The sequence below is a fragment of the Ochotona princeps genome, chromosome 22 (assembly GCF_030435755.1).
Source record: "Ochotona princeps isolate mOchPri1 chromosome 22, mOchPri1.hap1, whole genome shotgun sequence".
NCBI lineage: Eukaryota > Metazoa > Chordata > Mammalia > Lagomorpha > Ochotonidae > Ochotona > Ochotona princeps.
In genome coordinates this window covers 28,311,151-28,333,577 of record NC_080853.1, presented here as the reverse complement: position 1 = coordinate 28,333,577, position 22,427 = coordinate 28,311,151, and the positions used below count along the sequence as shown (strand labels likewise).

The following is a 22,427-nucleotide window of genomic DNA, read 5'->3' as shown; positions in this document are numbered from 1 at the left end:
CAGGGTCCCAAGGCTTTGGGCCGTGCTCGACTGCTTTCCCAGGCCACAAGCAGGGAGCTGGATGGGAAGCGGAACAGCCAGGACACAAACCAGCGCCCATATGGGATGCTGGTGCTTGCAGGCAGAGGGTTGAGCCATCAATCTAAATGAACCTATTCAACAGCCTCACCAACATTCTTTTAAATTGTGATCACCCTTTAATGTACCCTGTCAACTTTCCTGTTTCATGTCCATTTTTATCTTAGAGAATTATTTATTTGGCTCATCTTTACTTCCATTGGGCCTATTGTGGTCTTTTTTTCTTTTGGGTTTTAGTTTCCCATGTGACTGATGTTCTTTCTACAGTTTTGAATTAGCTGACATTTGTTCCCTGTGGATGGCATCTTCCCTGCTGTCTATTTCTGCTGTTGCCACTATTGGATGAAGTAGGGAAGAAGGAGTAAAGAATACATAAAGACTCTAAAACCCTTTTCCATGCTATGGAAAGATGTGACTAAGTTTCTGTTGTCATCATTGGGAAACCTTTGTTTTGAAGATGATTTTTTTTTTTACATTCATATCACCTAATCCCATTGTGTTCCCCATTATCTTCATCTAGGGATACTTTTCACTTACTCCTTAGCACCTACCTTCTGAAGCTTACCTATGCACACACCTTCTCATCTCTTTCTGATTCTGTTTTCCTTGCCAGAAACTTTCTCAAAGGCACAGCTTTTTCATTAGCACCTTCATTTTAATTATCGTAGTCATAGTCCTCTTCTCTTTTCTCCTAATAGATAATCTTTCTGTTCTCAATGTCAATTCCTGTCTCAATCCTGAAGTCTTATTCCTGATATCAATAAATCTCTTTCCTGATTTTCATTTCCTTTTTATCTATGTTGTTCTTCCCCGTGACCCACCAAGATTTCTAAACTTCTGAAGGAATATTATTCTTTGGACATTGCTTCTGGTTTTTTCATCTCCATTATCCTGTCAACGCCTCCTTCTTCTGCACACATGGTTTTCATGGTACCTGAGGCCTCTTCTTTCTCCTTATTCAGTAGTGTCTCCCACTATGTCGTTTTCTTGATTACAGTCTCCTTTTAAAAATATTTGTAGTGGTTTGAATGTAAAATATTTTTTTCCCATAATTTATCTTCCTTCCCTGCAACCCTCTGTTGTTTGCTACCTTATAATTCACTTTGGATTCTTCTATTTATTTTAACCCGATGAAGGTTAGGTGTTCCTTTCTTTGGCTCCTCTGTTTTCTCATGCTGCTCCCTTTCTGTTGACTATGTCACCCACCCTCATATATAAAAACAGCTCTTAGATATGGGTGTACTTCTCTGAAGCTTCCAGAAACTGTTTTCTAGCCTACTAAAGCTATTTACAGAGGGACAAAAATAAAGTACTTTAAATCTAAGATGATCTTAATTTATTTTCTAAACCAATACACTATGGAAAGTTAAAGAAACCAGTTATTAGTTAGCAGGTATAAATATATACATTGCATAATAGTCGGTTATGCAATACATGCAAAATATTCTGAAATCTGCTTCTACATTGTTTTTCATCTTCATGAATTGCCTAAGGTTTCACTTAACTATGATGAAAAACTTCATCTTTAGTATCCACACTTTTAAAAGGTTTTTCTTTCCTTTCTAGATTTCTTCCTTCCTTCTTTTTTTTTTTCCGTCTTACTAGTGATTTCAGTGTTTGGGACATTATTTACTCTTTCTTGAAATATTTCATAACTCCTTAACTTTCTCTTCTTATTTCCAGTTTCTTCTTATCCATCCTTAATACATATTGCTTATTTTTACTTAATATCTATAGAATTCAGATTACTTACACACTTGTCAACAAGCATTGCTGAACAGTATCAGTATAGACATTTTAGCCTGAAATCCGAAAAAGCCTATAAACTTTGACAGTAGAAAAAAATTTAAGAAGAAGAAAAAAAACACCTTTCCAGTTTTAACTTCTTTATGGATGTTGGTTTCAGCTGGACTGTTGGTATTTCTTCAGACACTTCCTAGGCTCAGTGGACCTCAACCACATCTGAATCTTCTTTGCCATTAAAAGTAATGTAAATGACCAGTTTTAACCCAGAGCGTTTTAACGTGGTCCTTTGAGATCTCGTTATCTTAATAAAAATCTCTTGTTGTCATGAAGCATGCCTTATTTTTCCATTTCCATGGTTTTGTTCACCATTTTCTCTTCATGGCCAGTGTCCATTCTTCTTCCTTTCTCTTTAAGGTTGGTTTTACCCTTCAACCCTAGCCCTATTTTAATCTTCTTCATAAGGTCTTTCTTGGTCCATCCAAATCAGTGTAATTGCTTATTTGAAGTATGAGTAAACTTTCATTAGATAATATACATGTTTATGCCCATAGCTTCCGTACAGCACACTTGCTTTGAAGGTGAGACTCTGTTGTTTCTAGTTCGGAAGCCTTTGGTAAATGTCAGATTCTTTGTAGAAAAGTTCTTAAAATGGTAATTGATAAGCTTGTGAGGTTTTTTTTTTTTTTTTCCAATCTAACCAAAACTTTTAAAACAAAGTACAGTAGTTGTAATTCTGAGGCTCTGTTAAATTAAGATTTGCTAATCATGCTAAGTAGGAGAAAGAAATTAGAATTTTAAATGCCACTACTGCAGTCAGCAGCTGATAAGCTTGTATTAAAGCAAATTCAGTGGTGGGTTGGTTCCCTTAATACCCACACTTCAGGTGCTTTACAGCATATAGGTCTGTTTGGATTCCTCACGAAAGCTGTCGTATGGGCATGTAGCTATAAAAATATGGAATAGTCAGAAACTCTAGTTAGCAAAGCAGAGTTTTCACTTGTTCCTTTGGCACAGGGGAATACTTTTAATAAATCAGTCCTGCCGAAAGCTAGAGGAGCACAGTGCTGTTTTTAACAGGGAACAAGAGTACAAGTGCAGGGATCTAGTGCTGTTACAAGCAGTTGCATCTAAAACCAGTTTATTTTTGTCAAACATTCAGCAAGGGAGGGTTTTTTCCTCTATTCTTTTCTAGTTTTCCCCGTTGTTCTTTTGTTTAATCTATAAGCTGCATACATATAGTCGGAAATTTTCCTCCACGATTTTCAGTTAGTAACTGATTTTGAGTATAGTTTTGTTGATAAAAACTATAAACATTTAATTCGAGACCTATGGAAATGAATATATAATTTGTTTTGTGCCGTTTGAAATAAAGTCTTAAGTCTTCCTATTCTGTTGAAAAATGTATACATACCCACCTATACAAATGCGCACATATATTTGCAGCATTTGGGTTCCAAAGCAAGCCATATGAAGAATAGATGTTTACCATCATACTGTTCTGTGTATTTTCTGATGTAAAACATGTTTCTGATTTCTTCCAGGAGAAATCATTAGGCATGATTACAACATTTACAAAGCATTTTGTATATCTTTGCAAAAGGCATGCTATCTGGAAAATAGTCATTATAATCTCCTAATATTTGAGTTCTTATATTTGTTTTTTGAAGTTCTCCTTTATGGGCAGCAGGGACTCAGACTCTTGGGGGCATCTTCTGCCGCTTTCGCAGGTTGTTATCCAGGGAGCTGGGTCACATGTGGAGCAGCTAGGACACAAACTGGTGCCCATATTGGATTCTGACATTTCAAACTGTGCCACCATGCCAGTCCCCTTTCTCATGATTCACTCCATAGCTGGCAGAATGTGGCCACAGTTTGGCTTTTATAAGCAACAAGTAATAGGTTAATGGGATTATCCAGATAATTTTCTGACTTCCGACAGTACTTTGCTAAATTACTCACAACCTTGAAAAACAAAGTTAAATTTCATTCAGAAAGCATTCTCCACATTATTGATAATCACACTTTGTGAAGTTGTTCCTAGAAAACAACTATCCTTCATAACAAGAAGTTGAAGGAAAGCATTTGGGTATGAATTGAAGATGATAAATGAATTGTGGGAAGGATTATAGTTGGAGCTATTTCGTTGTCAGTAGAGTAGTAGCAGTATCTCACAAGGCTTTGCGAAGACCTAGTGAACCCTTCTTGGCCATAATAGTAATAAATTCTATTTTGTAGAACACTATACAGTCTAGATGTACAATATCTTATATAATCACAATAACTCTGTCAGATAGTTGATATTAATTAATCCTATTAGACAGCCAAAGAAATTGGTCTGAGGAGCTTGTTTTTAAGTATATGCCTATGTAAGTGGTTTGTTTTTAAGCGTATGTCTGGATAAGTCAATTTTTCATTATTTTAACCAAAGTACTTAGGAGTGACTTAGGAGGGAAGAGGATTCATTTCGTCTTACAGTTTAGAGGTTCACAATCCAAGATGTGTGGTATCCGGTGGGAGCTGGCAAGGTGAACTGCTTGCAGAGGAGTGATAACATGGCAAGCCAGGACGCGCATTCTGTGCCTGCATTCTGTAAGGTCTCTCTTTATAAAGCCATCACAATTTGATCATGGGATTCTACCTGGACAACTAATCAAATCCAGTTACTTCCCAAATGCTGCACATTCAGACACCATGACTGAATCATCTCTGACCCTATTAACCTAAAACCTAAGACTTTGGGGTTTAAACTGCTGTATGAGTTTGGGGACCCAAATCGTATTCATTGTCTAATAATATTTTAATTTGGTAGATCTCACATTTCAAAACCTTGAGAAACAGTTTTCTAAGGCTTCCATGAAAAGTAGCATTCAGGGTAATGGCAGCAGTGTGCATAAACGGGAAGGGCTCTGAACCCATTCCTGTGGCTTTCCATCTATAGAGTAAACAAATGCAATAAGAAGACATTATTTCATGCACAAATTACTGAAATATTTGAAGTAAAATGATGCACAAATTCAAGGTATTGCTTATTTTTTTATTTGTAATTAGCTTTTATTTTATGCCTAGAAAAATACATAGGGTGTTTAGGACTTATGTGCTGGGCTGTTTGCTACTTTACTGATAGTAACATAATCCCGACAAAGCAAGCACAATGATTCTGTACTTTTTTATGTTTTATTCAGCAATAAGACCATAATTTTTCATATTTAAGAAGTATGAAAAATTTGTCGAGTTTTAAAAGCTGAATACGTGTAGCGTTGGAGCAAGGCACATACAAGACTGGCCAAAGGGCGTACAATGCACTTTGGTTCTTTGTTGAACAACAACAAAAAAAATTCATGGCAACAAAACATGATATGTTTTTTTTTTCTTCTTAAACCAAGTAATAGCTCAAAAATTCAGTAGGAAGCTAGAAATAAATGTTACAAGTTTATCATGTAATATCTGGAAAATTGTGACAGTAATGGGCAGTATTCTTGATCATTCTAAAAGTAAATTGAATATTTATGTACAGTGTTTAAAAACATTTCACATAAACCAGATCTAAATTTGATTTCTAATGTTTATTTTTCTTTCAAATTCTCATTTCTTTAAAATACTACTTTCTCTGTATTGTTGAGGGGACTCACTCGATTACACTGTTACCTTTTTGTTACACATTAGATTTGACCTTGACTTTGTCATGAAAATGTCATGAACACTCACAATTTTGTTTTCAGGATTCAGTTTTCAGAAACCAGGATGGTATAGACAAAACCAAAATGCTATTCTGGTGTTTGTATTCGTTACACTATACAAGCCTAAGTTTTCATGTTTTCCAAAGCACATGTCTCCCCCCTTACTTAGAAGCACACTTGCGCTGTTTTGGTGAAGTCCCGTCATCTCAAAGCCTTGTTGACACAGCTTTAACAACAGACTCCATACTTCTTCTATGCCTGCTGAGGTATTCAGTTCTGCAGATATTCACAACTTCCCTAAGGATATTTAATTTGCCTGCAGCAAAAACGGAGATATGCAGCAAGTTTGATATTGCCCATTACTTCACACATTTTGATTTATTGAATATCACTGGGATAATACAAATTTAACTGGAACATTATTTCATACCTATTTTTTGAGATTTAATTTTTCTTACTCAGCCATCCAGCCAGTTTTGTTTTTTTTTACATTTTATTAATACCAAAGTGAAAAATGGCCTGTGCTTATACTACAAGGATCTCATGTGAACGCAGTCCTGATTGTTCAACACAGCAAGAAATTCACTTTCACAGTCAACAAGTCATTTTACTCAGTAGAACACAAAGTAAATGGTTTATAACTTCAATATTTGCAAGGAAAATACAGTACAAATTACTAAAAAATACTAAAATATAGAATTGTATTCAGGCATCTCTACTACATCAATCGCAGCAGTAACCTGAAATTTGAAACTTTTAATAAAAAGTTCTTAAATATAAATTATATGGCAAATGTACAGTACATTGCTTTTTTTTTCCAGTCCATTTTTCCAGTGTTTTGCAGTAGAACAGGGTCCCTACCAGCACATCACTTAGGTTTTAAAACCCTGAAGCACAGTCTGCCGTGAAATCTCCAGCATCATGAGTGTGAGTGATCGGAGTCTGGAATACCACTGTCTCTGTAGCTTCGGTTACTACTGCTTTCACTGTGATTGTTTTTGTACAGATTCATTCCGTTAGGAGGAAATATGGTGTGTATTACAAACTCCTCCTTTGAGATGGGTTCATTGCTTATGGGTAACATCTGAAAAGAAGTCTCCCTGATCTCCAGGATAGAGTTGTCCTTCTTCGTGCCTGCCTCTGCATAGTCATCCTTTCTTCTCCTCCCCTTGCTGTATGCACAGTTCCTTGAGAACAGCAATCCATTCCTATGGACATACCAACACACTAAAGCGAGAAGGGCAATGGTCACCAGGGCCACGGCTCCTCCAATGATGGCAGCCAAAGGTAAATTGGGGTTTTTGTAAGGTTCTTTCTCTTGCTCTCGATTGAGGGTGGTTGTAGGGTTGTACATTCGAAGGGGTGCTGTTTCTGTCTCAATGCAAACAGGAGTTTCATCAAATAGGTAGAGGTTACTGGTTTCCATGGGAACCATGCATACTCTATATGGCGAATCAGGCTCCAAGGCCGTGACCAAATATTCACTGCGTTCACCTGTTACAATTGTTTCAGTTATAGATCCAAATGCTGGGCTGTGACCCAGTTTAAGCCAGCTGAGTCTTAAAGCAGTCATAGGTAGAGCAAGTTTCCAAGAGATATGAATTGTGTCAGGGGTGACTGACTTCACAGTAATTGTAATCGTTTTTCTTGAGGGACTCCCTGTAGTTCGCTGATCCTTAGGAAGCTTGGGATTCTTAGCATCCGCTTGTTTGGTCACTGGAGCTGGCCACTGTCCTTGAGCTGGATACACTGTGTTAGGTATTGCAGTGGTTATCTGAATGGTACTCACAATCCCACTGTCCTTACAGTCAAACAGTTCCGCATTGAGGTCCTTGATAGCCATCCCACGGACTTTTTCTGGAGCTTGGCACATGAGCCCGCGCACATTGACTTTCACTGGTAACGACTGTAACCAGTCACGGACCCATTTCATCTTGCACCCACAATACCAGGGATTGTTACGAAGAATCAGCTGGGTTATATTGTCCAAATCATCAAAGATACCCTGAGGTAAATTACTTAGGTTATTATTTGACATGTCAAGTCTATAGAGCTGCCTTAGATAAGAAAAAGCATTCGGGGGCACCCGGTTGATGTGGTTATCTTGGAGGTAAAGCTTCCTCAGGTTTGTGCCTGGAAGGTTAACTGGTGCAGCAGTCAAGGAGTTTCGCACCAGTGATAGTTCAGTTAAGTTAACAAGGTTGAAGAAAACTTTGTCACCTAAACCATGGTTGTTCAACAGGTTTCCATCTAAAACCAGGCGTTTTAGGCTAGTGAGACCTTGAAGAGATGGTGACGAAATAGTGGATATGCGATTATCATCCAGCCGTAGTTCTTCAATAGTCCGGGGCAAGCCCCAGGGAATTGTGCTAAGATGGTTCCGAGACAGGAAAAGCAGACGGAGATAGTTGCTGTCTCGGAATGCTCCCTCTTCGATGCTAACAGCAGAGACAGAGTTATCATCTAAGTGTAATTCCTCCAGATACGGAATTTTTGAAAGCGAATCATAAGTGATAGTTCTAATGTTATTTTCTTGTAAGTGTAACTCTTTGACATACTTTGGGAGGTTGGTAGGAAATTCATCTAAACTGTTATGGTATAGGTATATTCTTTCTACTTTTAACAAGTTTTTCAGATCTGAAGGAATCCCAGCGTTATTTATTTGGTTGTTCTGAAGGTACAGAGTTGTAGCATCCTCTGGTATTCCTGTTGGAATGGATGTCAGGAAGCGATCATTACAGTAAATGAAACCCGCATCACATCGACACACAGATGGGCAGGATTTAGCTGTAGCTGATAGAGGTGCCACTTCAAGGAGCAGTCCAATTTTAGTCCCTAGGAGGAAGATGCTCCAGGCTGGGCTGATCATGGTCAAAGTGTTGAGGTCTTTAACACAAGGTAGCTTCTGTCAGTTCAGAGCCCTAAGTGGATAGAAGGGGAGAAAAAAGATAAGTAAGAAATAAGCAGATTCAGCATATTGAAAAAGTAATTTAAAAGATATGGAAGCTAAAACATCCACAATCATTTTAAGTATACCAATTTCTTTGGTAGGGACATACTTTTGGGCTTACTTATAGCTACACAATGATGAACACAATCATAAAATCCCTTTGCTTTAAATGTTTCCAGAATATAAATTTTAAAAATCCATGTTCTATATTAATTTAATTTTGAAATGTGAGGTTTAAAGTTTTACTGTCTGATCTGCAACTTTTTATTTGCGCTTGACATAGCCATTTTGACAAGTCATTGAACCAGCTAAACAAATTTGAAATTTTCATAATATCAATAATTGATACATAGGAATATTATTTATTGTGTTTTGAAATAATGTTACTTAAAAACAGATTCTTAGGTTTACTTTTCATTTTAGGGAAACGATTATGCAGTAGAAATGTACAACACATCTATTCTGTTACATTTTGGTATTTCAGTGAAACCAATCATTTCCTAGAAGATATAGCACCGGTTATTTACTGTTATTATGAATATCATACATTGTTTAGAAGGAACTTCTAGCAATAAAACAAGAAGTCTTTCACTTACTTTAAGGGAATAATTATATAGCTAATACCTGTAGCTAATCTAAATGGAAAATTTCATTTCTGGTTAAGTTTTCTTCTGTTTTCATTTTGTGTATGTTTCATACCACACGGTTTAATAACTTAATTCACATTTTCATTATTTTCTACTTCATATTATATTTTCACAGTGCATTTATCTTCAATTTCTAACTTAGAACATGATTCAACTTTCCCCATGGCTGGAGAATTATTGATTTATACCGTTGCACTGTGTAATATAATCTCTTCTGCACTTTTAGGTATTAGCCTTTAAGCTTTTAGGCATGAAAATAAAATACTTTAATATTTTTCCTACCTTATTGAAGGATGAGTAAATTTTGCGTGGGTGAAAGTCCAATGCACATATATTATGTTCCTGGTGAGGGGCTGGGAGTTGTAAACTCTCCTTTGGTCCTTGGAAACGCTCTTCACTGTTTATTCACTGTTGTCAATGAACATTGCAGCTGTGGTTCAGTATGGTGGGCAAGCTCATTAAAGAGGGGGCCAGAAACAATTCAGCTTCCTGTTACCATGTAGGACACATGGCTTCCTATGTTTTGTTTGTTTTTGTTTTTTTGTTTTCCTTTCTGATAGTTTCTGTGTTCCTTTTGTGTAGCTTAATCCCCTTAGTGGAAATCACCCTGTTTGAAATTCTTACTGGCTCTTCTGGGTGATGTGGTCAGAGATAGTAACGTCAGATCCTCATGAAGAAAGTCATTCATGATGCTAAGGCCTGTATAGTAATCGTTTTTTTGTTTTGTTTTGTTTTGTTTTGTTTTCAGTCAGTTACTCCCTACCTTTATTCCCATCCAGGATTATCCAAGTATAAGCTTTGTACAGTAGCTACATCCTGAGGTATGATTACCTGCTGTGAAATAACTATTTCCAGCTTTCGCTTCTGTAGCTTTCTCAGTTTCTGGTGCAGTCACGTCACATAAGAGCAAGACTTCTCCTTTTAGAGGCAAAGGAAACAATTCAAATATTCTTCATGGAGCAAAAAGGAAGCATAGTAAATTTCTTTTATTTTTCTCTTCCTTAAAATATACTGGGACTGAGCATCTCCTGTGAAGGTAAAAGATTTTAATGAACTATTAATAAACTTTAACATACTGCAGACATTTCTAGAGATTTAACTTCTGTGTTTTTTTTTCTTTAAGCAACTGATCTTTCATCATAGTAGAAAGGGATAGGCTGACTTCTTTATTTCTTTAAATATAAAGTAGGAACTTGAGATTGTCTTCAAACAGATATGAACTAAGAGCTGACTAATACTGTTATATTGAAATAAGCATAGAAAAGTCAATAAGCCTTCTATTTCTTTCAAATTCAGATAAATATCTAAAACCTTAGTCTTAAATTTAGCCATGAAATGAAGAAAAAGGTTTAAAGAGGCTGTGTTAAAAAAAAGTGAGCAAATAAGCAGTGATGTTTGGTATAAATGCCATGTAAACTTTTCTAGACATTTCAGAACTTGGCTTTACGCTGTCACATAGTATACAATTAAGGTAGTTAAAACGACTTTGCTTTATTAGCTGTTCTTTTGATTTATTCAGTGCCCTAATGCTTGCTCCAGGTTTGTTTTCCTGGTTGTAGAATGTGGACACAATCCCTGTCGTTTTTATGGCTTTATATCCCAAGTACTACCTGGTAATCTGTAGGCAGTTGGGTGTTCTTGCTGCAGATTGGCAGGAAAGTTGGGAATGGAATTAGTTTTTGAGAGAATACTATTATAATTTTCTTTAAGCACTCTAAACTTGAAAAATATGTAATTGGGGTAGAGAAGACATTATTTTTGTCTTACAATGTTCACTTAGAGGGCATATAAGAACTTCATTGAGCATTTATTTCTTTCCAAAGTAAAAGGCATGATCATGCTGATTTCTATTTCAGCAGGAAGGCTTTAGTTTTAATGAGGAGACCAGTGATTTTAATGCTGACTTCTTTGTCTATTGTCTAATATTCAGGTTCCTTAGGAGCTTAAGAAGGTAAGTCATACTAGTGTGGTTTAGGTAGGGTCACCTGTTCAGGTGGTTTTTGTAGAGAACATCTGAGTATCATGGAAATTTCTTGCCCTGAAATTAAGATCTGCAGGTAGAGGCAATTTGCTTCTCTCCGAGTTACTACATAGCATCCAACAAGGGTAGCAGCTGTTCTAGAATTTAAACACTCATCTGAAAATGTGGGTTAAACAGGTACAATTTGTATTTCTGCTTCTCCAAAGAGTTTGGTTCTGTTACTTTGCAGCCCCTTATACCTATGCTGCTAGAGATTGTATTAACAGAAAAAAACTCAAAAAAATTACAAATGCATGTTATTATTTACGGAACTTAAAACACAAACATATCAGCTATTCAATAGATGGATAAAACAATCTCTGGTGAGTATTGCAAAGTCCCCCAGAAGAAAGTTTAAAGGATTTATTGTTTAATGTGATGTCTTACTGTAATGTGGTTAGGGTTTTGTTCATTATTGTATCTCAGTACTGTGTTTCCTTGAAAACTGTTGCTTTTTTAGTATGTGAAAATGGAAAACCAAGCTGTTGAAATCATAATTACAAAGTTAACTTTTAACAAAATCTGTTGTAAATGTTTTCTAAGATTGAAAATTATCCAACAAAAAATAAAGTGGTTAACATAAGTTTTTGAAAATAACTACTTTTGTTAGGTTTCATTAGAAACTAAGTGAAGCAATTATAAAAATGATAAGTGCGAACTTCTGACAATGTTACCAGTAGTCAGATAATTTTCATAATCCAGAAATACCTATGAGGCAGGACACATATAAGCGTTAAGATGACCAGTCTATTGAGTGGGGATTTCACAATCATTGATCGTTGCCTGAATTAGGTCAGATCCCAGCATGTGCAAGGTGAGGATCAGATTGATAACCAGAGGGAAAGTAGCGGTCTTTTTTTTTTTTTTCTTGGATCTGAGCTACACTTATTTTACCTAACCAGGTTTTAAGAACAAGTATTGGTTTTCACTTTTTTTAACCTAGAGAAAGAAGAAAATCGAAATTGGTGTGGGAAATAAAGTTAACTAGTTTATTTTACCTGCTTTACATTTGTGAAACTGTTTCCTCTGCTGTTTGATATGCAAACTTAGGCTTTTCATTCACACAATAGTGGTAATAATGTAGGATTATCGGAAAGCTTCAAATCTCATTAGCTTCTTGGAAAATATAATTCTCCTTTTCCCCAAATTGCATTAAAACAAAAGACAAAAACATAAAAGGAGTTTGTAAGGAGAAAAGAATACTCTTTCAGAAATTAAGATTCTGCTCGACGCTCCTCTCACATGCCTGCTAATCCCTTTACCTAAGCTCAGAACATTTCCATGCGTATTTGATTGTGTTTTATGTCTTCCTCTTCTTTCCCTTTACATTCTAAACCCAGAAGTCAATCAGTTTTTAGGTTTGGTTTTTAGCATGTTAAAGGCTGTAAGAATCTGTGCATCAAAACTAGCAGAGCAGGTGCAGTGTCAGCCTTGCCCGGCTGTGAACGGGATCCATCACCATGCACATACAGACCTTGTGCTTGAATGTGAAGGAAAGAATAGTGACCCCCACTGGCTCAGAGGCTGTGGCCAGGTTTCCACAACATCGACTCCAGAGCTGTTCTGTCAGCACAGCCTTGAAAGAGGCTATCCCTTCTGAACAAAAAGCTACCGTTCTTTTAGAAAAAGAAAAAAAAATGTTAATGGAATAACTTGGGGGTAAGGGAACATAAATGAGGACCTGGTTACTTAATGGAATCTCTCAAAATTATTTTTTTTTAACAGAATCATTATCTAAGTGTATAAAACACTAACAAAAACAAGAAAACTATAACCATCTCACTTCTGGAAGTGATTTTGAACAGGATTTCTTCCATTCAATGTGTTTATGAATAACAACGAGTTGTGAAGAGTGGAGACTTTTGCGTTTATGATATGATCGTGAAGTTTGAAAAGTCTCCACTTTATTTCCATAATGCACGTAAGAAAACAGGCAAACAGATAAGGATGCTATCATTCTGAAGTATTTTGGGAAGGCTGCGATAACTTCAAAAGATGCGTGTGAGTGGAAAGCTGGTATTGAAATAAAATGAACAACTTGAGGCACTCCACATGTTTATATGATTCCTCCTCTGCTGCTACAGTATTTTGGACGTGGTAATGGCTTGAGTTGAGAAAGTATTTCTCATCTTTTGGGAATATCACTTGGATTAAACTGAAGCTCTGCAGTGGTATAGTGCCACCTTCCTGCGTATTTTCATACCTGCCATTACTTAAATTGATTTGACTTGTTTGATCATTATTCATTTTTTATAATGTCAAATATAAGGTGATTTTGAGTTTCTTTTTTGATGATGTACCTTACTGAATAGCTATTTAAGGCTGAGAATTTAAAACATCCAGATTCTAAAGGTCCCAAAAGAGAGTGGTATATGTAGAATTTTTAATCCAAGCTGCCTGCATTATTAGACTAATACCTTGTGCTTGAAGAAAAAAAAAAATACCCAGGCTTGTGGTTATTTATAGGTAAATTGGGATTTATACAATCAATCTAAAATATTAAAAAGTAAAATCTTTATGAAGGCTTAATTTGCTGCTGCAAAACTCAGCAAGATGAACTACATGTTAATGAATGCTAAGTCTTTGTAACAGAAACGGTATTTCAAACACATTACATACATGGTTAAACTGAAAAACTGGAATACATCAGGTTAGTTGATAGTGACAGCAAAATGCTTTCTAAGCAGCCTGTCTGGTAGTTAAATTTTCCACGATCATCGGATTTCAGGAAAGTTCCAATTCTTTTGTTTAATGCCAGGCAAGCAGAAGGACCTCTAACTCTCCTCTCAAGATTCGTCAGGTCTGAAGGGTTTGCCGAGAGGCAGGGACGCGAGGATGTCTTTTCATATGTGGTTTGATCCAGAATACTTTCCATCTTGAGGAAACTTTGGTTTCATTTATGGAAAACAGGGGATAAAAGTTCCCATGTATAGGATTGTTTTTACTTTTTTTTTTATGTTGCTGGTTCTTAGGCCCTGGTAGATTTGTAGAATTAGAAATGAATCTAATTCTACTTCACTTATTTTGGCTTGTGAAGTTCTTAAAACAAAAAGGGCAAACCAGAATGTTATCTTGAATCATCATGAATAAACTTCCTTTTATAATATTAAAGCCAGACTAAATTAGAGAAGCACGACTTGTTAGAACGGATCAGATAGTAATTTAGAAGGTGGTGAAGGCAGGTGGCAGTGAGTTTGGTGAGGGAGCCATGCTGTAAGTGTGTGCTGACTTAGGAGCAATTGTAATTAACAGAATGCTTATTTACTGTCACATTCTGAAACTGCAGATTTTGAAATTTCTTTTTCAACGTATAATTACAGTTTGCTTGCTGTGCTTTAGATTTCTGATATTTGAATTTTCACACACTAATTCAACAAATACTTGAGCCTACTCTGTGACAAGCCCTTATGCTAGTTGGTGGTGAGATCATTTAAATCGTAAAACACATTATTTTCCCATGTCTGTGTCGAGTATTATTGATTGAGAGCAGATGAAAAGCAAAATCAACAGTACATAGATTGATCCATCTGCAGTTTAATCGCAGATTTTAAAAATGGTGTCTAATCAACAGTGGTCTGTGGGTTTTCTCTTCAAACTTGTGAAAGTAACTTATGCACATATAAAATGAAAGAATAAAGCACAAAAGCTGTCATTGTCTCATCGACTGAGAGCGTGTTCTCCCGCCTCCCATGTATACATGCTCACACCTGGGAGCTGGCTGCACATTTCTGACACTTGCTTTTGGGACAGGAAAGAGATGATGTGCATGTAGGAGGGGGAGGAAGAAAGAAACTTTAATGATTGCTTAAATTACATTTGATTTCTTTCTGCTACAAAAATCTGTTTCCCTTAGAGATTTTGTTGATAGAAGCATCAAAAATCTGAAAGTTTCTCCCTTATAGAATATAAACATGGCTTTCAAAATTATCCTTTAGTGTGAAATTTAGCCAAAGCTAGTGGTGTTCATCCGTGTTTTGTTTTGAAACTGGAAACTAGTCGCTAAATGCATATACCTATTTTGATTGGTAAAGGAAGAAGACTATTTCAGAAGGCTCTTACAAACCAAGTCTTTGTTGGAAATTGGTCTGTTGGTATTTTTAGTTCATTTTTAAAATTCTGGAGTGTTAGAGAAGCAGAAAAACACACCATTTTATGCTCAGTAGAGAAAACGCAGTTTTGGAGATGAATATTAGTGAGAGATTTACTGTAGAGTTTTTGCCCGCTGGGGGGTGGTACACGCTACCAGAACACTGCTTTCAGAAGCCGCAAGTCAGATGTTGGCTGCTGCTGGCCAGTTTTTCTCTGGTTTAATTACAACAAAGCGTCCCGTTGAGAAGAACAGTGAAGGCCTCTGGGGCAAAAGGTGGGGGGTGAAGCGAAGGGGGAAGGAGGGAAGAAGGAGGGTAAAAATTAGAGCCTTTGAAAAACCTATTGAAACCTATTTCCCTTGCTGATTTCATTTATGATGGTCTTCACAGCATTATAAATAATTATTATGTTATCTAAATAAACTGGTTTGGATAAAAGAATGCATAAAAGGATGTTTAAGTCATTTCAGAATTTTTAAGTTAGCTCTCCATCTTTAATCGCATTCTTTGTTAATGTAGCCCACCCACCTTAAGGAAAGGGAGAAAAAGTTGACAATTGACTGAAATAGCAACTCGGTTTAAACCACGTTATTTTTTTAAATGGTCAGAATTAGTATTGGTGTGAACATCAACATCCCCAAATAAAAACAAAAGAGAGAATAACAATGTATATGATAGTAACACAAGTAAAATACCCTGCTGCTGATTTTTGTAGGTTTCAAAATAATTCAGAAAAAAAGAGAAAACCCTAGAATGTGTGGCCACAAGCATGATGGTTTAAAAAAAAAAAGATCTCTCTCGCACATTTAAAGCTGATAATTGTATTTTTTTATCTGGAGAGATTGAATGTTCATTAGGGTCTTATGTCCCTAGGCAGGAGATGCTGAGCGTAATTGGAGTTTCTATTTGATTGGGCAATATAGTCCAGAGAAGAAACTGGGGTAAAGATAATTAATAGCTTGCTAACAACGTCTGACAGCCACAAGATTTCAACCAAATTTATTTCACGCTGCTTCATTTAGCTCTGAAAAAGTTTTGGTAGAATTGGTGGCTCCTTAATTAACACTTGAAAGCAGAAGAAACATACCTTCTATTTTGCTGCCACATTAAGTTATGATGAATTTTCATACTGTTTATGTTCTTTTGGTAAAAACTTTATTTTTGCCTAATTATGTATTTCAAAAACGTTATGATTAGGAAGCATTTAACAGGACATTTTGAACCTAGCCATAATTGGTTTTAGAAGGGAGGCAAGCAGAGAAATGAAAAGAACAATTAATAACTGATAGGTAGTAATCCTGGAATGCCATGTTAATGAATAAATTTATTAATGAATAAATTGCTGATATCTCTACTAAAGCTTGGAGTTGATATATTCTGGCAGCGCTGCATTTATGAAAAAAACTTTAATTTTTTAAGTTAAATATATGCAATCATGTTTTTGTAATCCTGTTTTTCATTTCAGGTTAACAAATACATGTATGTATGTATGTATACATGTGAGTCTCCAGGTGTCCTTACACTCTTATTTGAAAACAAGTGGCGTACTTAATTAATCCTCTTATGATTGATATCTGGCATATTACTTGTAATCTTAATATTTTTGTGGTACTTTTAGTGTTCATTCCTTTTATTACTCATTTCACCAGATATGTGAGTATCAGTCCCTTCTCATTTTGGATCAGGCATAAAGGATTCTACCTGGGAACAAAAAAATCCATTCTCTATGCTCTTCAGGATATTCTGATGCAGTTAGGGACGAATGAAAGCTGTTGATTGAAGCACTTTTCTCGTGTCCTTATTCATGTGTCAGGCCAATAATGAAACATACATGTCTTTTAAATCAGGTAGATTTATTAAGAAAATTTAAAATACCTATTAAAACCACTGGAGAATTTGGTTCCATAATGGAAAAGTATCAAGGTTATTTTCTTTCCTTTGAAATTCTAGAGAAGTAAATTAGCACAAGCCAGCCCCCACCCAAAATGTTGAGAAAACAGGAGCCTGTTGCATCTTTATCTCTACGCAACCATCTTGTTTCAGACCCAATTCACTGAAAAAAAACTGAGAATATTCATTTAACTACTTTTTGAAAGCTTTGAGGTAGTAAGTGCATGTCTTCCCAAATAGGATTTTCCTGGTTCTAAGTGGCTAGTGAATGGCTGCTCTGCAAACCCCACTAGCTGAGAGAACCACTCATTTATTTATTTATTTATTTACTTTTTTTCTCTCTGGCCCCCGAACTCACTGCACCATCGGGGATAGCTTGTAGGGTGAGCTTTGTTAGTTGGTTTTTTTTTTTTTTTTTTTAAATTTCTGAGTGGACTTGGCCATTTACTATGCGAGTCACATACCACACTTGCCCAAGCAATGGGTTTGGAATTCTACTGGAGAAGGGAATATGGTTTGGAATAGTCTCTCCCTCTTCTGAGTTGAATTTGCTGGTGGAGATTTGCAAGCCTAAAATGCTTGAAACAGCTCAGGCATCGGCAGTGCAAGCTTTAAAATCTAGGTGTAGCTGTTAATCCTTCACAGAGGTTCAGGAGTCTCCCGGAGCAGCTCAGCTCGCTGTGAGCAAGAGCTATGCTTTTCATGTACTGCACACTCCTGGGCTGAAGGATTATTGATTTTCTTTCATAGTTGTAAAAACAGCAATTGGTGATCATAACACACATACAGTACACACCAAGTTAGCGAGACCTTTCGTTTTCCTCTTTGAGAAATCTGCTTTGTATTCTTTAATTTTTAAGATTTAACTTTCCAACTTGCTGTTTCCCTTAAGGCTCTTTTCAAACAGCAATTACTCGAAACAGAAAGGAGCAATGTGCTACATTTTTAAATGAAAGGAGATTTTAAGGAACTTCCTGCATTCAGCTTTACATTCCAATTTTTTTTTTTTTTTTTATTCCTTGCTGGCTTATATGAATACATGCCGCTCTAACCAGTGACAGAACAAATCCTGTTTGGATTCCTCATGGCACCAACTCATTTCTTTCCAGAGAGTTAAACCACGCAAACTCTCCGGGACGATCATAAGAAAAACAAACAAAACAAAACAAAACATGAAAAACACTTACCAGGAAGATGAGAAAAGGCAATCCTATATACACTGCCGTTATCGCTGTAATTCCATTGACTGTGGAGTATCAGCCCTCCCCCTTCTCCCAAGCGCTGAGTCCAGTCCACACAAAGCCAGCGGCAGCTGCAGCCCGAGCTTGTCCTGCTTCACATCACTCCTGCACTGAGGAGTGAGCGAGGGAGAGCATTCCAGTTCACTGCACACAGCCCACCTCCAAGTCTGAAGTTTAAAGCTTCACCTCGCAGTGGTTGAGGAAGGGGGTGATGTCATAGATGGGCAGGACTTAGCCAGGCTCTCGTTCAGTGAGGTAACTGGATAATCAGACAGATGAGCTTTGCAAACGCTAGAGGGGGTGAGAGAAGCCAGAATGAGGCACTCAGCCTGGGGAAGCCAGGATGCCGTTTGGTTTGTGGGCAACTCTGAAATCTCAACGTTTTTGAAAGTTTATTACTACAAGGCAGTGGTGGCATAATCAGGGGGAAAAAAATAAACATACTAGAACAATGTTTATTAGATTGCAATAAGAAAAAGCATGTTTTTTAATGTTAAGCCATCTGTATTGAAAAGAACTGTTCTACTATTTTTTTTTAATATTGAGTAGTTATAACCATGTTATAATCATGGAATATGGGGGACAGTAACAATCACCATGAATATTTATTCGACAGAAATTCCAAGTAAATAAGCATATCATTTAGGGCAAGAGAAACAAGAATGCCGAAATATGATTTTAGGAGGTAAGGGATAGTTACAGCTCTTTGTCTATTTCACAAAGTGAAAGTGTGCTTACTGGGAGCTGGTAGTGTGGTGCAGGGGGCTAAACTCCAGGTAGCATCTCACAGAGGAGCACTGGTTCGAGTCCTGTCTGCTCTTGATCCAATCCAGTTCACTCCTATTTTGCATGAGAGACACTTCAGCTGACTGAACTGCTTGGGTCTCTGCTACCCACATGGGAATCCTGGATGGATATGTGGGCCAGGCTGTGGTGCCTGTGAGGTGAACCAGTGCATGGAAGATCTGTCTCCCTGTCTGTCTTTCACTCCGAACTGCATTAAGAAAGAATGCTTGCAATTCTATGTGTCCACCTTTTTTAGGATGTAGTAAATATTATATCATTCATATGAAAGGAATGCCCAATTAAAATTTTAAATTGAGTATTAAATAAAACCACTAACAATAATATTTCCTTTCTGTTAAGTCTTTGCTACTTTGAGCATACATTCACATATAGACATCTTAAGAAAAAAAAATATCTTTCAAGAGTGGTTTTGCCTGGATTAAAATTATTCTTTTAATTTAGATAATTGAATATACACTATCCATTACAAGAAATGCAGAGTAGAAGTATCTATGGTTACTCAACATGATTGTAGAGTTTTATTTTTGATTATGATTTCTGTAGATTGGTTTCTGCTGTTTGGTCAACAATTTCCTATTAGCTTTGGCTTAAGTAAGCGCATGCCGCTTTTTGATGTTGCTGAGAAAGATTATGCTTTATATTTACCTAGCGGGTGATTTTCCTTAATATCCTTGTTTGCTTTATTCTTGGAAACTTGTGATTCTCTCTCAGCTTCGCTTTTCTGAATGTTGGTTTCTAAAGACCTGCTGATTGTCTATCCCGGCAGGGTTTGATTGTGGCCTTTCCATTCACTTCATTTGGTTTATCTATTTATGTGCCTGCTTGGTAGCCCTTCCACTCCCTGAGTTCCCCTCCAGGAACAGAGCATTTCAAAGGATAAGGTGAACCCTTGATAAGACATGTAAGGGCCCCCTAAGATTGAACTTTGGTGGCCTCAGAAAATAGACCATTAAATACAGGAGTTTAAAACTCTAACATCTGTAGAAAAGCCAATTTCTTAGCACTGGGAGATAATACAGGTTAAACTGAGAAGAAGCTGCGGAATATTTTGGGAGAATAGGGAAGCCTGAATAGTAGATAATCTCTTAAATGGTGGATTCTTTCCTGTTACTGCAAACACATGGATTAAATTATTTTATGAAATAATTCTTTCTACAAGCCATTTTCAGATGGGAGTTGGTTCCATTTAAAGAGGAAATTTTTGCCTAGCTAAATTCCTGTGGGTTTATGTCCATATTTAATCAATTTTGTCTCCATTCAGACAGGCCTTCAACAGAAAAGAAAGATAAATGGGCAATTTAGGCTGTAGGTATCTCAAAGAAAGTAAACTGGCTTGGGAGTTAGGAATTCTGAGATTTTCTTTGCCGGGGCTGCCATTTGTTATGTGACTTCATATTATCCATTCCGGGCTCTGATTTCATTATGTTGCAAATAAAGGCAAGGAGTCATTGAATGAAAAGTATGCATTATTGTTTCTTTTGGTCTTTTAAGCTCTATTTAAAATATAAAAGGATAAGAAATTCTGAAAAACGTCGTCTGTACTAGAGATTCTAGTTTTGGAGGCAAACTCTCAGTTATCCTACACTGTCCAAAAGTACATGTTCCTTTTGCTGCCTTCCCCTCCCTTTCCACTTCCTGCTCTAGTCAGCAGCCTTAGACTCTTTCCGTTGGAGAAGAACTTCAAAAAATAGGTGCCCCTTTTGACATAGTATGCACTACCTCTGCCACCTTTAAGAGCTATCTCAAGTCATTTCACATGGCTTGCCTCCTTTGTTCTAAAAGGGAGACTGGCTATATTAAGAGGCATGTCTGTCCTGTTTGCAAAAGAAGGGAGACTGATCATCATTGAAAGCTCTTTAGGTTGAGATAGGAAAAGAGAGGCTGGATTCTCACAGCAGGAAGGACAGCTCAGGCTCCTGGAACTAGTAAAATCTAATGTGGAAGAGCATGGGCTTTGGAATCTAACATACCCACTGAACATCTTGACTTAGCCACATGGCTGCAGGCAACTTACTTCATCTCTTGAGTTTATTACCTCAGTGCCTGACTCATAGTGCCCAGTAAAGAATGCAGTAGTTGACATTAAGTAAGGGGCAAATGAACAACAGAAAAAAGGGGGACATTAAGAAGTGGGAGAAGAATGCATAAGAGAAAGTAGGAGAGAATGAGTAACAGAATTTTCACATTTTTTTAATATGCTGTAGGTGTCAACAGTGATGGAATGGGAAGAGTAGGAGACTTTGTTTGTTAATTTGTTAATTTTTGTTTTCTCTGTTCTGATGCTGCTCAGTTCCATTTTCCCAGGACTGCACAGGTAGCTCCTGAGTTCCAGTAGACATTTTGGCCTGAAAGTTTGTTGTTGCTTTGTATTTCTTATGCCTTGTATGATATTCTGTGAATTTGACATTATGTGTGAGAAATGCAATTGAAACTGAAATCAACTACTTAGAAATGCACTCGAATAACTTATGCCAATTTAAAAACTGTGAGATTGCCTAAATTTGACATATTGCAGGATTTTGTGTTTTTCTGGTTTCTTTCTTTCTTCCTTTCATTCCTTCGTTCTTTGGTTTCTTCCTTCCTTTATTATTTATTTATTTATATATTTATTTTTTGTTTAATGAGTCAGTGTGACACCTTGTTTGATGGAGAAAAGAGAGTCTGAAGTCGGGTTTCCCTGGCTCTATCATTATTTGTTTATCCAGGCAAATTGTAAACAATGACAACAAACAAGAAATGCCCATGAAAGTCTTTACCAGTACTCAACTCCCAGCTGAAAGGGAACACAATACTCACTTATTTCATAGGATTTTCTACATGTTTAGCTTTGAGTCCCATCATTCATTCACTCTTTCATGCATTTATTATACACGTTTTTATTGACTGCTCCTGTAACAGAAGTTTGTAAGACGAGATGATCTGGGGCCCGGCGGCGTGGCCTAGCGGCTAAAGTCCTCGCCTTGAAAGCCCCGGGATCCCATATGGGCGCCGGTTCTAATCCCGGCAGCTCCACTTCCCATCCAGCTCCCTGCTTGTGGCCTGGGAAAGCAGTTGAGGACGGCCCAATGCATTGGGACACTGCATCCATGTGGGAGACCTGGAAGAAGTTCCTGGTTCCCGGCTTCGGATCGGATCGGCCGTTGTGGCTCACTTGGGGAGTGAATCATCGGATGGAAGATCTTCCTCTCTGTCTCTCCTCTCCTCTCTGTATATATGGCTGTAATAAAAATGAATAAATCTTTAAAAAAAAAAAGGCTAGATGATCTGCAAACACCTCAAGTAT

The 22,427-nt window shown here is 37.0% G+C and overlaps 2 protein-coding genes across 3 annotated transcripts in view; one reads left to right on the top strand and one right to left on the bottom strand.

The window, feature by feature from the left end:
• Positions 1-22,427, top strand: part of MACROD2 (mono-ADP ribosylhydrolase 2) — a 1,523,237-nt gene that overhangs the window by 195,668 nt on the left and 1,305,142 nt on the right. The window lies entirely within an intron of this gene.
• On the bottom strand, positions 6,286-18,487 carry FLRT3 (fibronectin leucine rich transmembrane protein 3). 2 transcript variants are annotated; one of them, XM_004598176.4, is made up of 3 exons: positions 18,284-18,487; positions 9,930-10,126; positions 6,286-8,422 (listed from the first exon to the last, which is right to left on the bottom strand). In XM_004598176.4, exon 3 carries the CDS (start codon positions 8,368-8,370, stop codon positions 6,421-6,423), a length of 1,950 nt encoding a protein of 649 aa, XP_004598233.1. In that variant the 5' UTR covers positions 8,371-8,422; positions 9,930-10,126; positions 18,284-18,487; the 3' UTR covers positions 6,286-6,420. The 2 variants fall into 2 exon arrangements, with proteins under 2 accessions (XP_004598233.1, XP_058535304.1); XM_058679321.1 differs by having other exon boundaries at positions 9,381-10,126; positions 18,284-18,469.

Bases quoted from the DNA above. Each gene is read 5' to 3' on its own strand.
- FLRT3 (XM_004598176.4), bottom strand. From the start codon at position 8,370: ATGATCAGCCCAGCCTGGAGCATCTTCCTCCTAGGGACTAAAATTGGA.